This window comes from Euprymna scolopes, chromosome 20, assembly GCF_053919585.1.
Source record: "Euprymna scolopes isolate OS-2025 chromosome 20, ASM5391958v1, whole genome shotgun sequence".
Taxonomy (NCBI): Eukaryota; Metazoa; Mollusca; class Cephalopoda; order Sepiida; family Sepiolidae; genus Euprymna; species Euprymna scolopes.
Genome location: NC_136501.1, coordinates 16,961,365 through 16,983,605, shown reverse-complemented (window position 1 = coordinate 16,983,605; position 22,241 = coordinate 16,961,365). Strand labels below are relative to the sequence as shown.

General features: G+C 35.4%; 1 protein-coding gene across 6 annotated transcripts in view; it reads left to right on the top strand.

The window, feature by feature from the left end:
- Nucleotides 1–22,241, top strand: part of LOC145241334 (dystrophin-like) — a 1,936,823-nt gene that overhangs the window by 364,409 nt on the left and 1,550,173 nt on the right. For all 6 annotated transcript variants that reach the window (XM_080104172.1, XM_080104173.1, XM_080104174.1 and 3 more), the window contains 2 exons: nucleotides 9,430–9,545; nucleotides 12,164–12,450. In XM_080104172.1, the coding sequence (XP_079960298.1) occupies nucleotides 9,430–9,545; nucleotides 12,164–12,450 (403 nt within the window). The remainder of the gene's footprint in view (nucleotides 1–9,429; nucleotides 9,546–12,163; nucleotides 12,451–22,241) is intronic.

Below are 22,241 nucleotides of genomic sequence, written 5' to 3'. Positions count from 1 at the left end.
CCCCAGATGTAAGACAACCTTCTACTCCAGTAGTTTCTTCCCTAGGACAGCCAGACTTTGGAATTCCTTTCCGGGTCCCTGCTTCCCCAACTGTACTGCCATGCAGAAGTTCAAGTGTAACGTGAACCGACAGCTTGCTGCCCAACTCCCTACACAGTACCCCTGATGCCTATGTCCCTGATAGTAGCCCCCTACAACAAAGTGGCAATGTGCCTTGTTTGGAGTGAAAATGTAATTAAGAAAATAAATAAAAATAAAAAAGAGGGTGTTCCCATGGTTGGTGAGTACAAAATCCAATAAATCCAGGAAGTTAGTGAAGGTAAAAAAAAAAAAAAAAAATCCAAGTTTGAGCTAATCCGAATGCACATCGTTTAGAAATCGTTCAAAAGACACATTTCTGTGTGGTTAGGCACAGATGAGTTTCAGGGAGAAAAATCCTGTCTGTAAAGTTTACTAAATAGAATGCGACTTGAAAAAAAAAAAAAAAAAGTAGAAGGAATTAGCACACAGTTGTTCTAATTATATTCATATAATTGAGTAACATTCTTTCATTTATACAGGTCTGGTTGAATATCTGCGCTGAGCTCTGCATAACTTAACCAGCCAATCATATTCTTGTAAGGAGGAAGAACCGGGTGTACTCATATTCATGACATCAGAAACATGGAAATAGAAACATACGATTGGTTGTGAAATAAGGAATAGGCAGAGTACACGTTACTAAGGCCATAGTTTTTACCCTTTCACTAAGATGCTTGAGTTTGAGTTCAAAACTCACTTAAGTCTAAAAGATTTTTTCGAAAACGGTATTCCAAAGTATGAGGAGCAATCAAATAACATTTGATTCATTTGAAAATAAAATCTAAAAAAATAGACAAAAAACAAAAAAACTGATTCGTTAAAAAGGTGGAGTCGCTCATTGTGTAACGGTTTTATTTTAAAATGAACCAAACGTATATAGAGACTCGTAAAGAAAGGAAAACTTCGGCATAAACTTTTTTTTTTTTAGATGAAAGAAAAAAAATTATTTTGTCCAGTTCCACATGCACGTATTCACAACACGGCACAATAGGTTCGCTCCTTCTTTCCTTTAGCTGGTCAGTTTTTTTTTTGTCAGATAGCAGTCCTTTGGGGTTTTTTTTAAATTTTTTTTTTTTCTGTCAGATAGCAGTCCTTTGGGTTTTTTTTTCTGTTAGATAGCAGTCCTTTGTTTTTTTTGTTTTGTTTTTTTTGTCAGATACAGTCCTTTGTTTTTTTTTTTGTCAGATACAGTCCTTTGTTTTTTTTTTGTTTTTTTTTGTTTTTTTTTTTTGTCAGATACAGTCCTTTGTTTTTGTTTGTTTGTTTTTTTTTTGTTTTTTTTTGTCAGATACAGTCCTTTGTTTTTTTTTGTTTTTTTTGTCAGATACAGTCCTTTGTTTTTTTTTTTTGTTTTTTTTGTCAGATACAGTCCTTTGTTTTTTTTTTTTGTCAGATACAGTCCTTTGTTTTTTTTTTTTTGTTTGTGTTTTTTTTCTGTCAGATACAGTCCGCTGTTGGGTTGCAGCAATTCTAAGACTCACAGTCGTCCGGTTCGTTTTCGAAGGGCTAGGAGGAGGAGGGGGAGGAGGAGGAGGGGGAGATATCGCGTGCTTGTTGAGAACACCTTTTGAATGTTTTTTCCTTTTTTTTTTTTTCCTCTTCCCTTTTCTATCAGTCTTGATGCCTATATATGCATTTTATTCCATGACGTCACGCTCAAGGTTTAAATGCTGATGCGACATTAACTCAGTACATGACTCATTAATATGTGTACATATTTAAATGACAGAGCCTGCAACTATGTTACCAGTGGTATTAAGATCCTAAAACTGCTGAAGAATATTATGGTAACTAAGAGTAATTTGTGATTTTCTCTATTAAGCACGTCTTTTGAATTGTCTACTTTTAATACTCTAACAAATCTTCCCAGTATACTTTTTTCCCACATTTGCTCTCCCATGTAGGATGGGTTGAGCTGGCTCTTGCCATAAAACACCCAGAATCCCACATAAACACAGATTATGCACAGCAATCCGCAACAGCCAAGATATTTATGGGTAGTCAACACCGTAAACCTGTGGACCAGAGCTAATTCCAACATTTTTTTTTTTTTTTTTTTTTTTTTTATTACATTTTCACCCCAAACAAGGCAAATTGCCACTTTGGTGTAGGGGGCTACTATCAGGGGAAACAACTACTAGGGTACTATGTAGGGATTTGGGCAGCAAGGTGTCGGTTCACGTTACACTTGAACTTCTGCACGTCAGTACTGTTGGGGAAGCAGGGACCTGGAATGGAATTCCAGAGTCTTGCGGTTCTGGGGAAGAAACTATTGGAGTAAAAAGATCTTTTACATCTAGGGATCTCTACAGTGTGGGGGTGGGATCTAGTAGCCTGTCGGGTTTGTCGAGGGTGCTCGCGTCGTGGGGGCACAAGTGATTGCAGTTCGTCAGAGCATTCACCACTAAAATACTTGTAGAAAAGGCAGAGGGATGCAACATTTCGTCGATGGGACAGAGGCTGAAGCTTAGATGCCAGTTCAGGGCCTATCAGGTTTGCGACTCTCTTTTGAACCTTGTCAAGGAGCGAGAGACTAGTAGCAGATGCACCAGCCCAGATGTGGCAGCAATACTCCATACATGGGCGAATGGTGGCCTTATAGAGGTACAGGATACTTTCGGGTGTTAGTAGTTTTCTAGCACGGTAGAGAGAGCCTACCTTTCTTGCAGCAGCCCTGGCAATGCCTTCAATGTAATTGTTCCAACTCATGTTTCCTGTGAACGTTAGGCCAAGGAGTTTGAAAGATGGACTCTCAGATAAAGAGTCGTTGGCCATTGCTATGGGTGGTAGAGAGGGTTTCTTGTAATTATTGAATGAAACTAGTTTAGTCTTGGCAGCATTGAACGCGACCAACCACTTTTGTCCCCATTCCACTACAGATTGGAGGTCTTCCTCTAGTGTTTCTGCCATTTCTTTAGAAATGTGTTCATTCGTCTTCCTGTCGTGTCTGCCATAGAGTGTAGTGTCATCAGCATATATACCCATCTCAGAGGCAATGTTGTCGGGGAGGTCATTTATGAATATCAGGAACAATAGAGGTCCAAGGATAGAACCCTGGGGCACTCCCGCATTTATATCATATTGTTTAGATGTGCGACCGTCGAGGACTACCTGGATTTTTCTCTTATCTAAGAAGGATTTAATTATGTTAAGTATTCTACCAGTGATACCGTATGATCTGATTTTACTGAGGAGACCCTCATGCCATACCCTGTCAAAAGCCTTAGATATATCTAGAGCTACCGCTCTGCCTTCCCCCGCTTTGTCCAGTGAATGGTATATACATTCAGAGATCACAGTGAGGATGTCTGCTGTGGAACGGGCTTGTCTAAATCCATATTGTTTATCAGTCAGTAGTTTAGCATCTGTAAGATGATGGACTAGAGCATGGTTAATTATGGTCTCAAATATTTTGGCAAAAAGTGGGAGGAGGCTAATGGGGCGATAATTTGATGGGTCTGTCCTTTCGCCAGAATTCTTGAATACTGGTACAACAGAAGCAGTTTTCCAACAGCCCGGAAAGCAAGCTTCATTAAGACATTTGTTGTAGAGTTTGGAGAGAACTGGAGCTACTTCGGCTGAGCACTTTTTTAATAGCACAGCTGGGATAAGATCGGGTCCACATGCTTTTGAGGTGTCAAGGTTTTTTATGATAGCATGCACCTGAGCAGGGGTGGTTTTCAGATCGTCTAGTGTGGCGTCTGTCCGCATAGGAAAGTCAGGTAGGGGGTGGTTGGAAGGGTCCAGTGTGGAGTTTGAGGCAAACCGACTGGCAAGTATGTTAGCCTTGTCGGTTGCTGAGGAGACAACCTCGTGATTGTTGGTTAGTGGGGGAATTGTTGATTGGCTTTAGTTGTGTATAACCATGTCTTCAGCTGACCTCCCAGGCATCTTCGCCACCCTTGGAGTTGTTCGGGAGCTATTTCTTCATGAATGAACTCTCTTGCCATCTACTGTTATTTATTTTCATATCTTCAATTATATAAAGGGAAATCGTTTGTGTGTGTGTTTGTATGTTTGCTAAAACCTATTGTCATCCACATCCAACCGGGTTGAAACCGGTACCATTTGAAAGAGCGATGCTCTGGATGCATAATATGTAAAAATTAGAAAAAAAAAAAAAACGATTAATTCTGTGGGAGTAAACTGGATCACTTTTTGGAAGGGGGCGTTCCTTTTATTTTTGCGTTGATGTTTTTGCAAGTCATGCACGCATATCAAAATAAAACTATGTTTAAAAAGCTTGTTTTGCAATGTCATGACGTTATAAGCACTTGTGGCCATGCGGGCAAACACGTTAATCTGTAACTTTTTGCCTTATTCCCTTCTTTCGTGTTTCATGTTCGAGCTCGGCTGCCATGACTTTTTTTTTTTTTTTTTTTTTGCGGTTGCATGAGCACTCCCTGCTATTTTGATTAAAAGAAAAATTGTTTTGCTTCATTTCTCCTTTTTTTTGGGGGGGGGGGGGGTCGAGCACAAGCAACAAAACCAAAAAGTGCTCAATATCCGGAAAATAGCTTCTTCTCTTCGTATCCCTTCTGCCGAAATATCTAGTAGGGAAGTTGTCACATACTCCTTGTTGTAGGCAATTACGTTTTTGTGCTTTTATTCGTTCTTTTATTGTGGAAATTGTTGCGGGGTATCAATGAAAACTGCTCAATATCCTTAGTATAGCAGGTGTCAACCTGGGCAAGGCCGGGTATCCATGCTAATTACTTATAAAGTGGTAGAAGCAAGTTGTTTTTTTTTTATGTGTTAACAAGTCACCACTTATTAAGGCCAATAGACCACTCGGGGATAAGGGTTAATAAGTTTGTTAGGACAGTGGAATGACAACATGGGGATTGGCAACAATAATTGAAACTGGAGAGAAATAAGATTATTTAAGAGGACAGCGCAACAAGAATTTGTTAGTATTAGACTTGAAAACGACCATGCTATAATCAGCTGGGAAGCAGCCCAGATAGATAGTTCTTGGAAAGAAACTTTGCTCATGGAAGTTCCATTTAGTTATAGGAACACAGGGGGATAAAGGGAAATTATTTACAACGGTTATAGCTAGACGAATTCTTGTAGTAAATATTTTACAGAGGATAAAATTAGATTGGAGCTCAGTCGAGCACCTACTATGTATATACTAAAGTAGAAAAAAGCTAGCAACGTTTCATCTGTTATAAAGATGATGTAGGAAAGAAAAGAGGACATTCTCCACTAGATTTCGGAGTTGGTTTTGTACTCTGTCTTCCTGATCTACATCAATGACCTCCCTAAACACATACTTAAATCATTCGTTGACATCTATGCTGATGACACGACCATCTACGGCAACACATCAAAGGCTGTAAATGACAAAGTTCTCTCTGATTCTCTCTCCTCTGATCTTGAGCGCGTGGTTCAGTGGGGGAAGATGTGGCTAGTTACCTTTAATGCATCCAAAACCAAACTCCTACCTTACATCATCAACGCTCTGATCCCCATCTGGCATCAATTGTGATGGATGGCTCTCGTCTGGGTGAGGCCCCGTGTTTTGACAAGCTTCTGGATTTGACCTTTACTCCTGATCTGAAATGGAACACGTACATCAAGTCTGTTGCCAAGGTCGCTGGAAAGATGGTGAGATCCTTCTACCGCTCCAGAAGATATCTCACTACTGATGCAATTCTCTATCTATATAAAAGCCAAGTATGTCCAAGGATGGAATACTGTTGCCATATCTGGACAGGAGCTGCTAAAATAGCCTATCCTGCCTTGACAGAGTACAAAATAGACTTCATGGCTTAGTGGGAGATGCCCTTTTCTCTACCCTGCAACCTCTCTCCTACAGAAGAGACGTTGCGAGCCTATCCTTGTTTTATCGTTATTTCCATGGCAGTTGCTCGTCTGAACTCCAATCTTTGGTCCCCCCTCGCCAATCTTTCACGAAAAACACCCGTCTAGCGGAATCCACTGTGAAAAATTTCCCCCACTCTATATCTGTGCCTAAATCAAAACGCGGATTCCATGAACAAAGCTTCTTTCTTAGAACTGCACGCCTGTGGAACTCTGTTCCGTCTGCCTGCTTCCCACCGGACTACAACTTGGATGTCTTCAAGTCCAACATTAACAAATTCCTAATGAACCGCCCCCTTAAGTAAACACTTCATCAAATCTCCACACTAACGCAATGTACTTGCAATAACCCTTATCCCTGAGTGGCTTCCGGGCCTTGATAAGTGGTGATCACTGTGTAAAGAAAAAAAAAAAAAGAAAAGGAAAGTGCGTTCCAAGTGACACCTCCCCAGATGTGGCAATAGTACTCTATCTTAGGATAAGTTTGACCCTTAGTAGAGGATTGCATCAGTAGTCAAGTACTTTCTGAATCAGTAGAATGATCCAAAGATTTTTTTAACAAACTTAGCAACAGATTTGATGTAAGTCTTCCATTTTGAAAAAGAAAAAGTAAAGATAGAAATTGACGTGACCATAGTTTGTGTATTTTCTTTGAAAACCTTTGATTTTTGTCTAGAGAGCTCACTCACCGTTGTCCCCCCAAAATGTTAATTTAATGCCACGAGTAACATGCAAATTTTCTGCTACCAATAACGAGATAACGCGTTGATAAGTGAAAGTAATTAATTTCCGCCCTTATCTATTTTCTGGCAAAACATACCAATACTTTGGCTGTTTCTATAGTAATTAATAAATTATGAGATTCACACTGACGACACGCTTCTGCGTTTCCTCTACAACAAAGTTACCAAATTACCCAAACAATTTTGGACAAACAGATGGCCTTTCACAAATTAAGCTGGAACACTGTTCATCTTTAACTCATTCTATCCGACAATGTTTTTCTTTAGTCAGAGAAAATGAACACCAAAATTAACTTGTTTCTATTTACTCCCCACCTCTTCATAAGAACAAAATTATACACAATGTCAGTTTTTTAATGTGGGGAAAATCTAACTTCCCAAAAAGAGGTACTCTGGACTGGAACAAAAATAAAAGAAATTCCTCCGTTTAGACCAAGTGTAATATAGTTGTTACATGTCAAAACTCGGTACCCACCTTCTTTAATTGGATTTTTTCGATCACCGATTTTTGATAGTTATTAGGAGGATTCTGATATTAACTTATCTAAGGAAGGCTTGTTTATTACAATAAGATCAAAGTGTAGTATCTGTTCTTCAGATGCTGCACTTCTATTTCTTGTTCTCTTTCGGTGGAGGAGAAATTCTTCACGACTGAGACAATTTTTATTTTTGTACCTTTTCTCCACGTTAAAAAACGACCCTGGTGTCTAACTCTGTCCCGTGGGGAGGCATAGTAAATAGGTACAATAGTATCGCAGATTTCTCTAAAATAATTCTCGATCAATTGTTTATGATATGTTTTGTTATCTCCTTTAGAGATTTTTTTTAAAGAAATAAATATATGATGTTCTCCCAAATCTCCCTCAAAAGAAAAAAAAATGAATGTTAAATGAAAAAAAAAAAAAAAAAAAAAAAAAAAAAAAAAATATATATATATATATATATATATAAACAAAGAAATATTTTTCTTTCTTTCTTTGTTGGTTTTTCTTTTATGTTTACTTTTATGGTCATAGAAGCTAAAACCGGCAAAGAACTATTTTAAACTTGCCCGGGTGTATGGAGTTCTGTATTGAACAAAAAAAAAAAAAAGGAAAAAAGTGGTAGTAGGCAGGCAGACTAGAACCCGTATCATGAAGGCGGAAAAGAACGTGAAAAAACAAAACAAAAAAAAGTGACGTCTTAGCCGTTGCGTCCATCGCCAAACCAGAAGTAGCGAAGGTTTAAATTAAGGCTAGTCAATCGAAAAGAGGGGATGACTTTCGAAAATATCTGCGAAAAAAGCGACGCCCTCTCTGTAGAAAAGTGTTCAGCTGAGGGTGAAGGAATTAATGTTTTTGGCCAATCTTTCGATATTTGTCGTCCAAAGGGTCGAGCTTCAAAATGATATGGATCTCGTGAAAATCCGTCGCCTATGTCAAAAGTTTTAGGCAGATATACATACATATATACATACATACATTTAAACAGACAGGTGAGATTTATATTATAGATAATACCGAAGTAACAATGTTATAACACTCTATATGCTAAATAGCGGGTGTACATATCGGAGACATATAACAGACGATGAGACATTCAAATAAGGGCGTATATACGACAACAACGATGACGATGGCAATTACTTGTTGAGTTCATTATTTGTAGTAGAAGGGATATACATGTGAGCGATATGTGACTGGACAGTTTTTTTTAAACACTGAGGGGAGATACATAATTTATGATGGGGACAGACAGCTAACACTTTGGAAGAGTGTTACATATAAATGCTCTTTTACAATGATGAATCACAAAAACACATTACCTTTCAGGTTGAATGATGACAAACGAAAACTTACAAATAACATGATGATCTTTATTCATTCCAGCTGGTCATGATGATGATGATCAGGAATTCGAATGCCTTGCAGAATTACATTGTCTTTCTTCCCTTTCTGGTCGCTTCAAAAAGAGTTCGGCTAACTGTCAACTCAACTCTGACTTCTCTCTTCGACTTACTCTCTATCACTACTCTCTCTAACTCTGATTCGACTTCTGAATATATTGTAACACTATCTTTCTTTGTGATGTCAAAACGTGCTCAGACATGTGATTCTCCTCACGTGGATTTATATATTGCATATGCCTCCACATGCCTTCGGCCACACAAAGAAAAGTCCTAAATTGAATTGTTCATTCTCCTAACTCTTACATAATTAATATATTTAGTTATTTTTAAACACAATGGATAATTACTCCACATTCCTAGGATTGCAATATGTATTTTTTTTTTTTCAATTTCTGATGACTGGGTTCGGTTCTAGCCTTTTCCTTTAATAAATATATTTTCAAACACTATTTACTTTCTCCAATTACCAGTATCTGTCCCCTTCCATATGCAACATATAGAAAATTACTCTTGTTAACTTGAAATTAGTTCTGTGAATAACATCTGAAAAGAATCTGGGTGTATTAAATGCATTTGTGATGTTAGACTGTATAAGGGTGTTAACTTTGGTCAAAATAGAACTGTTACTTCTTTAATCATATTTTTTCGATTACCAATTTTTTTATACTTATCAGGAAGATTCTGATACAAACCTATCTAAGAACACTCCCAGTAATAAAGTAGATTTGTGAGAAATTCAAAAAAAGAAATAGGTTCAGCCATTTGTGAGTCCGTAGGGAATGAACTCACACACACACAGATAAAGTATCTTTTATATATAACTATATAATTATAGATATAATTGGAGTGTTATATCGCCACTGAGTTTGAATTTTTAAAATTTTTCAGACCAGAACTTTTCTCGTATGAAGATCTTTTGGACAACGACAATTATTACAACTTGGAGCACGCTTTTAAAATTGCCCTACAGCACCTTGGCATCGAGCCTCTCTTGGATCCTGAAGGTTAGAACTTCATTTTCTTTTATCTATGTCTCCTGAGAGACTATGGCTTTGTTTTTATTTTGAAAGAACGCTTATTTATTGCTTAACGGATTTTAATTTAAAAAGTTTTTTATTCATTAATTTATTTCTTTTTACTTATTAAAAAAAATTGTTTTATTCTTTGTGAAAATTCTAAATCTCCATTTTTTTTGTGTGTGAAATTTTAAGACTGGATATTGAGGAGGAGGCTCCTTCAGTCTTCGACAGACTTTGAATACCCACTGTAGGGGTGCCTGCGTGTTAAATTTTTGTGGCAGGAGGTGTGCAATCTCCAACCACACATCTCCTGAGTCGACATTGTTAAATACCAGTGGCAAGTGGAGTGGATGTTCAGGACGACTGGAAACAAATGTCACTGGATATTAGGTATCACTTAATAAGTATTCCCCAAATTTCAGTTCATTTGGTGTATTTTAAAGGGATTTTAGGGAGCATAATATGGACACAACCTCTCAATTTAAAATATAAATATTTCAGATCTGCATTAAATTTAATCGTTAGATACCAATTGAACACGATTCTCTATATTTCAATTTCTTTTTTAAGGCATCTTTTTTAAGGCATCGTTTTTAAGGCATCTTTTTTAAGGCATCATTTTTAAGGCATCGTTTTTAAGGCATCTTTTTTAAGGCATTCTAGACATAAGGTTTAATATCATATCTTGATTTTTAATTTTAATAAAAGGACATAAAATGTTTTACCTGCTCTTAATAGTATCTTATATATATATATATATATATATATATATATAAATATATATGGGTTAATCATTTGGTTGAAACATCACTCAGATTATAGTTTATATGTACCAATTGTAATGGATTATGACCATAATCTTCATAACGAGAAGAAATGGCAGTGCATGTTAGTTGCATGAACCATGTAAGTTGTCCAAAATCGTGTTTTTCCTAAGTTTTTTAAGGTAAACATCTGATGAATACGCGATTAAATATGCAGCAAAGACATAATTTTATAGACTTATTAGTTATAAATAGAAACAAGATTGTAATGGCTACCTTTTGAAAAGTAATAACTGACCACCTGAGAAAATTTGATATTTGGAACTTGGAGAATTATTATACTACACTATATATATATATACACACACACACATACATGCAATAGTCATTCCAAAAGTAGGGCCTGCTATTTTTTTCTGACTCACAAAGCTGAAGAGCTATGAAGACAGGAGGGGTACCATTAAAACGAGCGACCTTTTGTGCTCCAGAATTTAGGATTTTTTTACATAGTCACCACTATTCTCAATGCACTTTTGCCAGGAATTCAATTATGCATTTCTGCTTCTGATGCACGTCCATGACAGGGGTTGCTTTCTTAGAGTCTCACACCATCAATATCTGCAACAGAGAGATAAAACTTTCAGATAATGAAGTTCAATCACCATAACAATACAATTGTAATCAACTCTATTCCATTTTGTGGAATCATTATTCTTGGAACGCCACACACACAAACTCTCTCTCATATATATATATATATATATATATATATAATCAAGCATTTTCTTTGTATTTTCCAGAATGGTGCTTGTCTTTCAGGAAAGGATGCTAATTTGCATTTCGGTTTTATTATCAGCATAACTGATATCCATTTTATACATACAGCACCTGGTATTCCAAAATAGTTATCCATATAAGTATGAATCAGGGGCAACATTGCTCAACTTCACTATTAAGTATACATTGTACCTATTTACTATGCCTCCCCACGGGACAGAGTTAGACACCAGGGTCGTTTTTTAAAGTGGAGAAAAGGTACAAAAATAAAAATTATCTCAGTCGTGAAGGATTTCTCCTCCACCGAAAGAGAACAAGAAATGGAAGTGCAACATCTGAAGAACAGATACTACACTTTGATCTTGACCAAAAGGCCAAGTACTGTAAGTATACATTGTAGTTGAAGAATAAAAACAATGTATTTATTTATTTTTAAACATTTTCTATAATAATTCCAATATTTCGAACACCCTGCATTCTTCATCAGGAGTAATGTCGAGTTTACTGGTATATCATAATGGTTCAAAGTGGAAATGAAGCGTTTGAGGTGCGAGGTATTTATATTCCAAAGTTGAGTTAGTTTATGTATTTGTTGGCAGGATGAAAAACATGAGTCAGGTGTTGTTTAAATGTGTTTAGAGAAATAATTGTTTTAGAAAAGAAGACGTAAAATTTTTAGAGAACTGATAGAATTGGTGTATAACCCTAGAATGAAATTACGTTGGTGAATAAAGTCGAATTTTGTCTAAAAGTTATTATTTTATGAGTTCAATCTAGGACCTATTGAGTAGTATGTAAAAAAACAAAAAAAAAAAAAAAAAAAAGAATAAATATTTTAGTTGTTAAAACTTTATTTATTGGCTAAGAGTTTATATTTCATCAGAATCTATTAAGTGTTATTGTATGAGATTTCGATCATGGTTTTTCTTTTTCTATGAGTCTTGAGAGTTCAGAGCTTCATGACTCGTAAATTAAATGTGAAAACTGCTTCATTATGCTCCGTGCGTGTGATTATGTTGTAATTATATTACTAATGCGTAAGCTTATCGTTTTGCATTACAGATGTTAATGTGGACAACCCCGATAAGAAATGCATCATGATGTATATAATGTGCCTCTTCCAGGCTCTGCCTCATTCTAACAATAAGCAGCAATCAAACATGGACACGAAACAATCATCGACTTCGCCTCTTACCACCTCCACCGGCACAACTACCTCAACAACTAAGGCTGTGACTACCATAGAGTCATCGACCAGTTCTATAACGGCAGTACAACATCTCCATGAAAGCTGTGTCGGAACAACAGAAAAAACACAAAATGATGTGATGGACTCTTGCACTGCAGAGGTAAGTGTGAGCCCTTTTCTTTTTTCTTTCTTTTTTTTTTTTTTTAAATAATTTCTTTAACACTCTTCCCAGATTTTTTCATAGTATCTTTTTTTTTTATGGGAGTCACATCTTATCAAGGCCTGAAAGCCACTCGCAGATAAAAGGTTAATAAGTATCAGATAGTCTGTGAGGCAATACCATAACGACCGATAGTGGTTGAAATTTGATAGCATTTGATTATTTAAGAAGATGACTCGACAAGAACTTGTTTACATTGAACTTGAAAACGACCATGTTGTAGAAAGCTATAAAGCAGTCCTGTGGTATAGAGTTCCGCAGGTGGGTAGCTCTAAAAAAAAAAAAAAAAGAAAAAAAAATTTTTGTTTATCAAATTTTAGTTTTAAGCACAGATAGAGAGTAGAGGAAATTGTTGACATTGGTTGTAGCTAGACGAGTGTTTGTTATGAATATTTTGTAGTGGGGAGGGGCATAGATTGAAGCTCAGTTGAGCATTTGCCATGAAAATAACAATAGAGCAGAGACTTTTTTGTCAGGAAAAGCATTAATTTTTTCTTATTTACTTTACTATTATACAATATATATATATATATATATATATATATATATATATATATATCTTCCACCAGACTATCCATTAATGTGTAATCACCTTTTTCTTTACCATATTCCCTCTGCTTAACTTATTTTGTTTTCAAGTAAGATCTTTGACTTATTTGTCGTTTCATCAAATACTTCTGCATGCAAAATGGACAAAAAGTCCATAATCTTGGTAGTCCTTTACATCTCAGTGTCAATATGCCTTGTTTGTAGTGAAAAAAAAAGAAGGCATATCCAACATATACATGAAATCCATGGAGACCCCATTGCACTTTTGCTCCGAATGTTTTTTATTTATGAGGACGACATAACAGGAACTTGTTTACATTAGATTTGAAGGTTACCATGTTGTATTCAACTGGGAAGCATACCAGCGGAACAGTGTTCTGGGAAAGAAGATTTGTTCATGGAATCTGCGTTTAGATTTAGGCACAGATAGAGAGTGGGGAAAATCATGCATAGTGGTTGTAGCTCGTCGAGTTGGATACTATTACCATCGTGAGTGTATAAACATAATGCGTCTTTAGTTGCAATCCAGGTTTTGTCAATCCTGTTGAACTTGGCATTAAATAACCAAAAAGGGTTGATATGCCGTAAAACAAAAATAACCAATCAATCAAATAGGTCTCTAGCCTATATATTTATCTGCAACCTCATTTGGAAATCTTGTTTCCAAATATTCCTAGCAATAGTAGAATTTTTATCTTGATTATTTAAACTGCTGTTCTCATCTTGGATGATATAACCTACAACCTTCTTCAAGTGTAGGTTTTAATCTGGGAACCTATCTAGAATTTAAAACTGAACCTCTTATTTAATCCACAGAGGTAGATTGTTCTTGTTCTGTCGGGGTAGAAATCTCTCTCCCACAGAAGAGACGTTGCGAGCCTGTCTTTGTTTTATCATTACTTCCATGGCAAGCGCTCGTCTGAACTCCAATCTCTGATCCCCCCCCTCGCCAATCTTTCACGATAAACACCCGTCTAGCTGAAACCACTGTCAAAAATTTTCCTCACTCTTTATCTGTGCCTAAATCAAAACGTAGATTCCATGAACAAAACTTCTTTCTTAGAAGTACACGCCTGTGGAACTCTGTTCCGTTTGCCTGTTTCCCATATGACTACAACCTGGATGTCTTCAAGTCCAACATAAACAAATTCCTGATGAACCACACCCTCAAGTAAGAAAGTAAGACACTTTATCAAATCTCCAATACTAACGTACTGTACACGCAATAACCCTTATCCCCGAGTTGCTTCTGGGCTTGATAAGTGGTGACTACCTTGTAAAAAAAAAAAAAATAAAAAAAAAAAAAACCCTCGGTCTCACTCCCAGAGCCCACTTTGGGAAAGCCTGGTGTAAAACATCCCAATTATTAATCCTCATCTCAAAAATTTCTGAACAATAAAATTCTATTTTTAACATTTTTTTTTATCATTTGCAAAGTTAACTTTCATATAACCTCACTCCAATATTAAGTTCTCTTTGAATTACAATGTTAACTGTGGAATGTACGATTCAGCTTTTTTCATTTTTAATATATTTGGTTAAATGTTTTTATTAGATTAAGGTTTTCCTTTGTTTTGAAGATTAAGGGTAAGCAGAAGAAAACACAAATCAAGTTTCAAAAACTTAGAAAAAAAAGATCAACTTTTGTTTCTAATTATTTTTAAGGTTGTTTACTTTTTATTATTTTTACTGCATATTTTTTCTGTCTGAACAAAAGTTAAAAAAAAAAAAAAGCAACAACTAAATTTTGTTATAAAGCTGCAATTTAGAAACAAATTAATTTTAGAAAGAAAAAAAAACTAATGTGTGATGGGATTCTAGATTCTAAGAATGAAGTTATAAGAAATAATTCTTTGAGTTTTTGTTTTGTTTTTAATAAAAAGACAAATGAAAGTTGCAAGAAAAAAAGTATTTCAGTTTTCTGATTTTAATTAAAAAAATAAATATAGTCAAAATAATTTCTTGTTGACTAAAACTCAAGATAAAAAAAAGAAAGAAAGAATAACACTTGCCTGTTTCTAGTTATGTGTGGTTACAGCATTTGTATTTACAAGAAAGTTTTAGCTGTTAATTATAAAATCGCGGAAACATTGCTGACTCTGTATTCATTTTTTTGTGGACTGTTATCCTCATTTTCATAGTTGTTGTTGTTTCACCGCGTTTCAGATCAACTAATCCATTGGCCTTCTTCAGGTGATTAACCACGACAGTATAGGAATGCTGAGTCTTGTAACTGTACTCCATCTCAAAGGATTAAAAAAAAAAAAAAATCTATATATCTACAAAAGTGAAAGTGTCTGTTTATCTGTCTGTTTGTCTGTCTGTGTACATTTCCCTACACAATAACTCTGTCAATTTTCAGTCTACAGACTCGAAATTTGATATACAAGGTACTGAGATGTGGGGAAATCTTTGTAATCAGTTTTCGGCCAGAAATTTGGCTGTTAAGGGGTCAAAGTTCAACGATTTGACCTTTGAGAACTCTACCAAACTCCTCCGCCAATTTTGGGTCTAAATACTTGAAATTTTAGATATAGGTTCCTTGGACATGGATCTAACTTGACTTGATTTGAGCCCAAAACAATAAATTTTAAGGGGTCATAATAGAGGTCAAAATTAAAAAAAATTTGACCTCTGCGGTCTCTACCAAATTACTCAGACAATTTCTGGTCTAAACATTTGAAATTTTACATAAAAGGTATTCATAGGGCAAGCTTTTTAATCGGTTTGGGTCGAAAATTTGAGCTACAAATATATAAATCTATGTATGTATGTTTGCATGTCTGTCTAAAACTTTCAACAGAGGCGATGGATTTTCACAAGATCAGTATCGTTTTTGCAGCTCGACCTTTCAGACGACAAATTTACTAAAAACATTAATTTCTTCACCCTCAACTGGACACTTTTCTACAGGGAGGGGTCGCTTTTTTCGCCGATATTTTAGAAAGTCATCCCCTCTTTTCGGTTGTCTAGCCTTAATTAAAACCTACGTCACTTCCGGTTTGGCGGTGGTCGTAACAGTAAAGATGTCACGTTTTTTTCCCCGTTCTTTTCCTCCTTTGCGGTACGGGTTCGAGCCCGCCTTCCTACTACCACTTTTTTTTTTTTTTTGCTCAACACACACCTCCAAACACCCGGACAATGCCAGACACCATGCTAGTAATATATAATATCATTCGGTACAGACCTGATAATAGAAGACCCGATAAGAACACAAAATTAGACTTATAAGACCATAAAATCCAACCTTGATTGCTCTTCGGGGTCTGTGGTGTTGAGTCTCTCCAGTTCTAGGTGAGCATTGTCTGAAGATAGCTGTTTCAATCCTACCTAAAGCAGGTCAGAGGATTAGTTGGCCAAAAACGTGATGAGACAACAACAACAACAACTATGGAAGGCAGTAATTACTGAGAATACAGTTACAAGACTCAGCATTCCTATCCTATCGTGGTTAATCACCTGAAGAAGGCCAGAGGATGAGTTGGCCGAAATGTGGTGAAGCAGCAGCAATTATAAAGATGAAGATAACAGTACGCAAAAAAAAAAATGAATACACAAATTATGAAGCTGCATCTCTAAGGATTAAAAAAAAAGATAAATAAAATAATATATAATTGCTGACTCTGGTTTATAACTATAAATAGCAAATGGACCTGGCATTGCCCGGGTGTTAAAAGTCAAAAGATTTTGTTTGAATTTTTACAGGTTTCATGTTTATTATTATTATTATTTGTACTCACTAGGAGTTTTCACACACGCCATTATCAGAGATTACTCTCTGACAACAGTCAATGAAATTCCATTATTATTATTACTGTTGTCATTGTCGTCTCCTTAATCACTAAACTTCTCACATAGCCTGAAGTCCTACCTAACTAATATTCCTGGTGAACCAAGTGCAAAAGAGATCCAGATAATTGCACTTTTAAGGAAACAAACGAGGATACTAAAAAGAGCTCTCGGCTGATTTCAATAAAAAGCAGGGGAATGTTGGCAGCTGGTTTGGCTTCCCCATACCCAGCATTACAATCTTTAAAGAAAGAAAATAAAAAGAAAATTAGAGTCATTACAGAATGGTCTGCATAGAGGTGTTTAACCTCCTTCTCACTACAGGAAGATGTGGTACAAGGCCAAAAGATGGGAAGACTAGACTATTGCACAAGACGTGTTTAACTCTGACTCTGCAAAAAATGCCTATCGATATTTCTCAGTAGAGACGCTTCAGGTGGTTAAGTATCAACTAACCCCTTCTCAAAGAGAGAAGGATAAAGCCTAAGAGAGTCGATCTTCTAGAACAATCTCTAACAAATATTTCCCCGGCAGAGCAGAGTCAACAGAAACTCGGCCTCTACTGGACTGATTGTCACGTACATATCCTCATCTGGTATTGAGTGTCAAATGAGAATTACTTCAAGAATTACAAATTATCCAAACGAGACGGCCATATTGGATAATTTGTAAGTCATCAAATAATGTTTACATATTTAAACTTGAAAAGATTCCTCGTATAATAATATTTAACAAAAAAATAGGTGCTTCTGTATTATAATAACTAAAAAATATTGAATTTCAAGTAAAGTCAATGCTACCTATATAATTATCATGTCTCAAATAGTAATATGTCCAAAACTTATGGAAAACGATAAGTTAGAAAAAATAATTATGAAAAAAGACTTTTCTAAAAATCTAGCGATTGCGTTTCAAAATTCACCGATTTGAATTGTAGAGTTAACAAAGGAGGTAATTAAGTTTTTAATTTTTCGTAAATTCAATCAGTTATTTTTTTTTATAAAAAAAAAAATAAAAAATTCAAACCGTTAAAAAAAGTATTTTTTTTTTTTTTTAAAGATCACAAATTATGTATATATGTTATGTTTATTTTTGTTTTCTGAATAAATTCTGTCTGCTATCAACTGAGTTGCTTCCCCTTTTGCTTACGTCACATGACCCAATATATCCAACCCAGCATGTAATCTTATCAAACTGTTTTTACCCATATTGGAACTGTTTTTCATGAATATGTAACTGTTTGACACATGACAATTGCGTAGTTATCATTTGTTTTGCTTGAAACTCAGTATTTTTTCGTTATTATAATATAGAACAGCCAAAAAGTATTTTTAATGCCTACACAGAATTTTTTTTTTTTTTTTTTTTCGCAATCTACTCATGCCGTAATTTACTGACATTGCTATGTATTGGATCCATCGTATAATAGCAACATTTTATTTTCTTCAAAATATTTTATCGCAAGTTTTTTTTTTTTTTTTTTTTTGTTCTTACATAGACGTCACCACCTATCAAGGCCGAGAGGCCACTCAAGGATAAGGGTTAAAGAATGAACAGTAGTCAAAAGGGCAATATAGTAATCGATAGCAATGGAAGTTCGGTAAATTTGTTAACTTAAGTGGAACGGCTCATCAGAAACTTGTTTACGTTGGACTTGAAGACAACCATATTATAGACAGCTGGAAAGCAGGAAAACGGAAGACAATTCCACAGACGTGCAGTTCTAAGAAAGAAGCTTTGTTCATGGAATCTACATTTAGGTTTAGGCACAGATAAAGAGTGGGGGAAATTATTGATAGTGTTTTCAGCTAGTCTAGTGTTTCTTGTGAAAGTTTGTCGAGGGGGGGGAACCATAGATTGAAGCTCAGTCGAACACTTTCCATGAAAATAACGATAAAGCAGAGACAAACTCGCAACATCTCTTCTGTGTATTTTGTATTATATCAGAATCTTGAGGATTTTTTTAGAATTAAAACAAAAAAAAGCAACTTTATTTTTAACTTCACCCCAAAAAGAAATAGTTCTATAGACTACAATAAATTCATCTGTGTTGAAGCACACAAGTTCTTATCGGCATTGCCTCAATTGGGAAGCGTTGATCTACACTGATACCATTGTTAAGAATGCATTCTTATGTCTTAGCTGAAAGTAGAAATTTATATTCCTGCACAAAAGGGAAAAAGTTCTTGATGAAAATAAACAGACGTTTTCGGGGTAAAAATTATTCAACATTCTTGCTTATTTATTCAAGAAAGATAAAGATATTGTTCAAATTTGATGTGTCTACTCGTGCTTTGATAAAGCTAAATGATAAAGTTTTTTTTTATTTTTTAGTTTTTTTAACTATATGAATCTTTGTTAGACCCGATAGCCTAAGGTTTACAGGCTAGAGTTATCTCCCTTTGATCCCATCAACAGAGAGATCAAGGTTGCTTCTTCTCAGTTACTGACTTTCTTCGTTTTGTATCTGGATAGCGAATAAAGAGAGGAAGAAAAACGCAAAAGCAATCACTGTGGTCATGTGTACAAACGCACAAAACTTACATTAGATTTTCATATTAATTTTTGTAGATTTAACAAATAATTATTGAATTTCAAGCTTTTCTGTTTGATAAATGTATCAGTTTTGAAATGATAACGCAAGAAAAATAGTTACACTTAAAACTTCTCCAAATGTATATCTGCTCCTTGAACAAATGCGTATGTAGTTATGGCTGAGAAAGAAAATTGACTATATTAATAAAATTATGACAGAACTTTACATGTATGTGTTTTTCATGTCAACATAACTTAATTATTTGTTATTATGTTATAATATAATTATATTACTAATATACCTATTATATTATAATATTAATCAATCTATATATTTATAAAAGTGAACGTGTCTGTGTGTCTGTGTACATTTCCCTACGCAATAACTCTGTCAATTTTCAGTCTACAGACTCGAAATTTGATATACAGGGTACTGAGATTTGGGGAAATTTTTGTAATCCGTTTTCGGACAGAAATTTGGCTGTTAAGGGGTCAAAGTTCAACGATTTGACCTTTGAGAACTCTACCAAACTCCTCCGACAATTTTGGGTGTAAACACTTGAAATTTTAGATATAGATTCCTTGAACATGGATCTAACTTAATAACTCGATTTGAGTCCAAAACAATAAATGTTAAGGGGTCATAATAGGGTCAAAGTTTTTAAAAAATTGACCTCTACGGTCTCTACCAAATTACTGGTCTAAACATTTGAAATTTTACATAAAGGGTATTCAAAGATAGGGCAAGCTTTTTAATCGGTTTGGGTCGAAAATTTTTAGTTACCATTATATAAATGTATGTATGTATGCTTGCATATCTGCCTAAAACTTTCAACAGAGGTGAGGAATTTTCACAAGATCAGTATCGTTTGAAGCCCGACCCTTCAGACGAAAAATACTGAAAAATTGGCTAAAAACATTAACTTCTTCACCCTCAACTGGGCACTTTTCTACACGGAGGGGCCCTTTTTTCCCCGCGATATTTTCGAAAGTCATCCCCTCTTTTCGATTATCTAGCTTTAATTTAAGCCTATGTCACTCCCAGTTTGACAGTGGTCGTAACAGCAAAGATGTCATGTTTTTTTCCCATTCTGTTCCGCCTTCACAGTGCAGGTTCAAGCCTGCCTTCCTACTATAACTTTTTTTTTTTGCTCAACATACACCTCCAAAAACTCGGGTAACGCCGGGCTGAAATGCTAGTCTTCAATATTTCTAACGTTTTTTTCAAAAATGATTAATTACTGAATTTTGCTTAATACAGAAAAAATATTTTTTCATAAGAAAAACATCAGTAAATTGTTTGTCAATAAAAAAATATAAAATTATGTATAATTAAAAAAAAAAAAGCAACTGTTTATTGAAATCAAAAATTTAATAGTGTAAAATAAAAGCCAAAATTTATAAATCCTATTTGAGAAATAAAATTTAATTCCAAAAGTAAATTAATGTGATTTAATTTTGAAAATTAATATGCAAATTAGTTTGGCCTAGGGTGTATAGTGCACGGCTTCAAAAGGCAAGGTCATTCTCGTAATGGCCTTGTCCCTGTTGATTGGTGGTCCTGTGAAGTTCTAGGAGGTTTACTCATCCACACTTTACCTTCCGATGCCTCCATTCAGTCTCGAAGGACAAAGGATACCCCTTGCAGGGGCAGCTGCGCGTGTAATTGTGAGGCAAGGATTGCGCAATCCTCAACCACACCTTTCCTGAATCGGTACTGTTTGAGTCCAGTGGCAAGGAAAAGTCCAGGACGTCTGGAAACAATGCCGAGATAAGCGGAGAGCGGTTACAGCACTTGGAAGTCTCAAATGGTCACCCATTTAGTACTGACTAGGTTCAATGTTGCTTAACTTCGGTGATCCAGCGGGAACCGGTGTGTCAACCTGATTATGCCGTACCTTCTCTTTTGTAATGATTATATATTAAATAAAATATAATTAAATTAAATAAGATATATTAATTAGATAGAAATTAAATAAAATATAAAGACTTCTCAAAAATGGTCATTCAAAATATGATTTTGAAACTTAACTGAATTAGGATTCAAAACTTTAGGCATACAAACAGCTAAATATATTTATAGACAGAGCCGTATAACAATATTCTATATAAATAAAACAATTTGTGTGTGCGTGTGTGTGTGTCTGTCTGTATAAATATTAAACCGATAAACTCTTAAACTACTGGTCACATAACACTGAAATTAACAGGAAATGATAATCATAAACCAAGGATGGTTTATAACAAGTAAAATCTTTGTTTGGATGGATGAATAACGCGTAGATATATATCGGCAAGTTGAAATGCAAGATGTTCATTTCAAATTGCCGACATATTCTTATGACCAAATTCAATTCATTTCTTCAAGTCATTTAATTTTAAAACTTTCTTATCTATCTTTCAATTGCTACATCAGTAGGGAATGCGGTTGGAGCAATAGATGTTTTGGTTTCGATTCTAGCCGATGGTACTTAAGTCATTTCTTTTTTTTTTACTTTTGAAATTGGTACGATATATTAGTTTTTTTTTTGTTTTGTTTTTTTTTTAATTACATTTTTCACCCCAAACAAGGCACATTGCCACTTTGGTGTAGGGGGCTACTATCAGGGACATAAGCTACTGGGGTACTATGTAGGGAGTTGGGCAGTAAGATGTTGGTTCACGTTACACTTGAACTTCTGCATGTCAGTACAGTTGGGGAAGCAAGGAGCCGGAATGGAATTCCAGAGTCTAGCGGTTCTGGGGAAGAAACTACTGGAGTAGAAAGCTCTCCTACATCTAGGGATCTCCACTGTGTAGGGGTGGGATTTAGCTGCTTGTCGGGTTTGTTGAGGGTATTTACGCCGTGGGGGCACAAG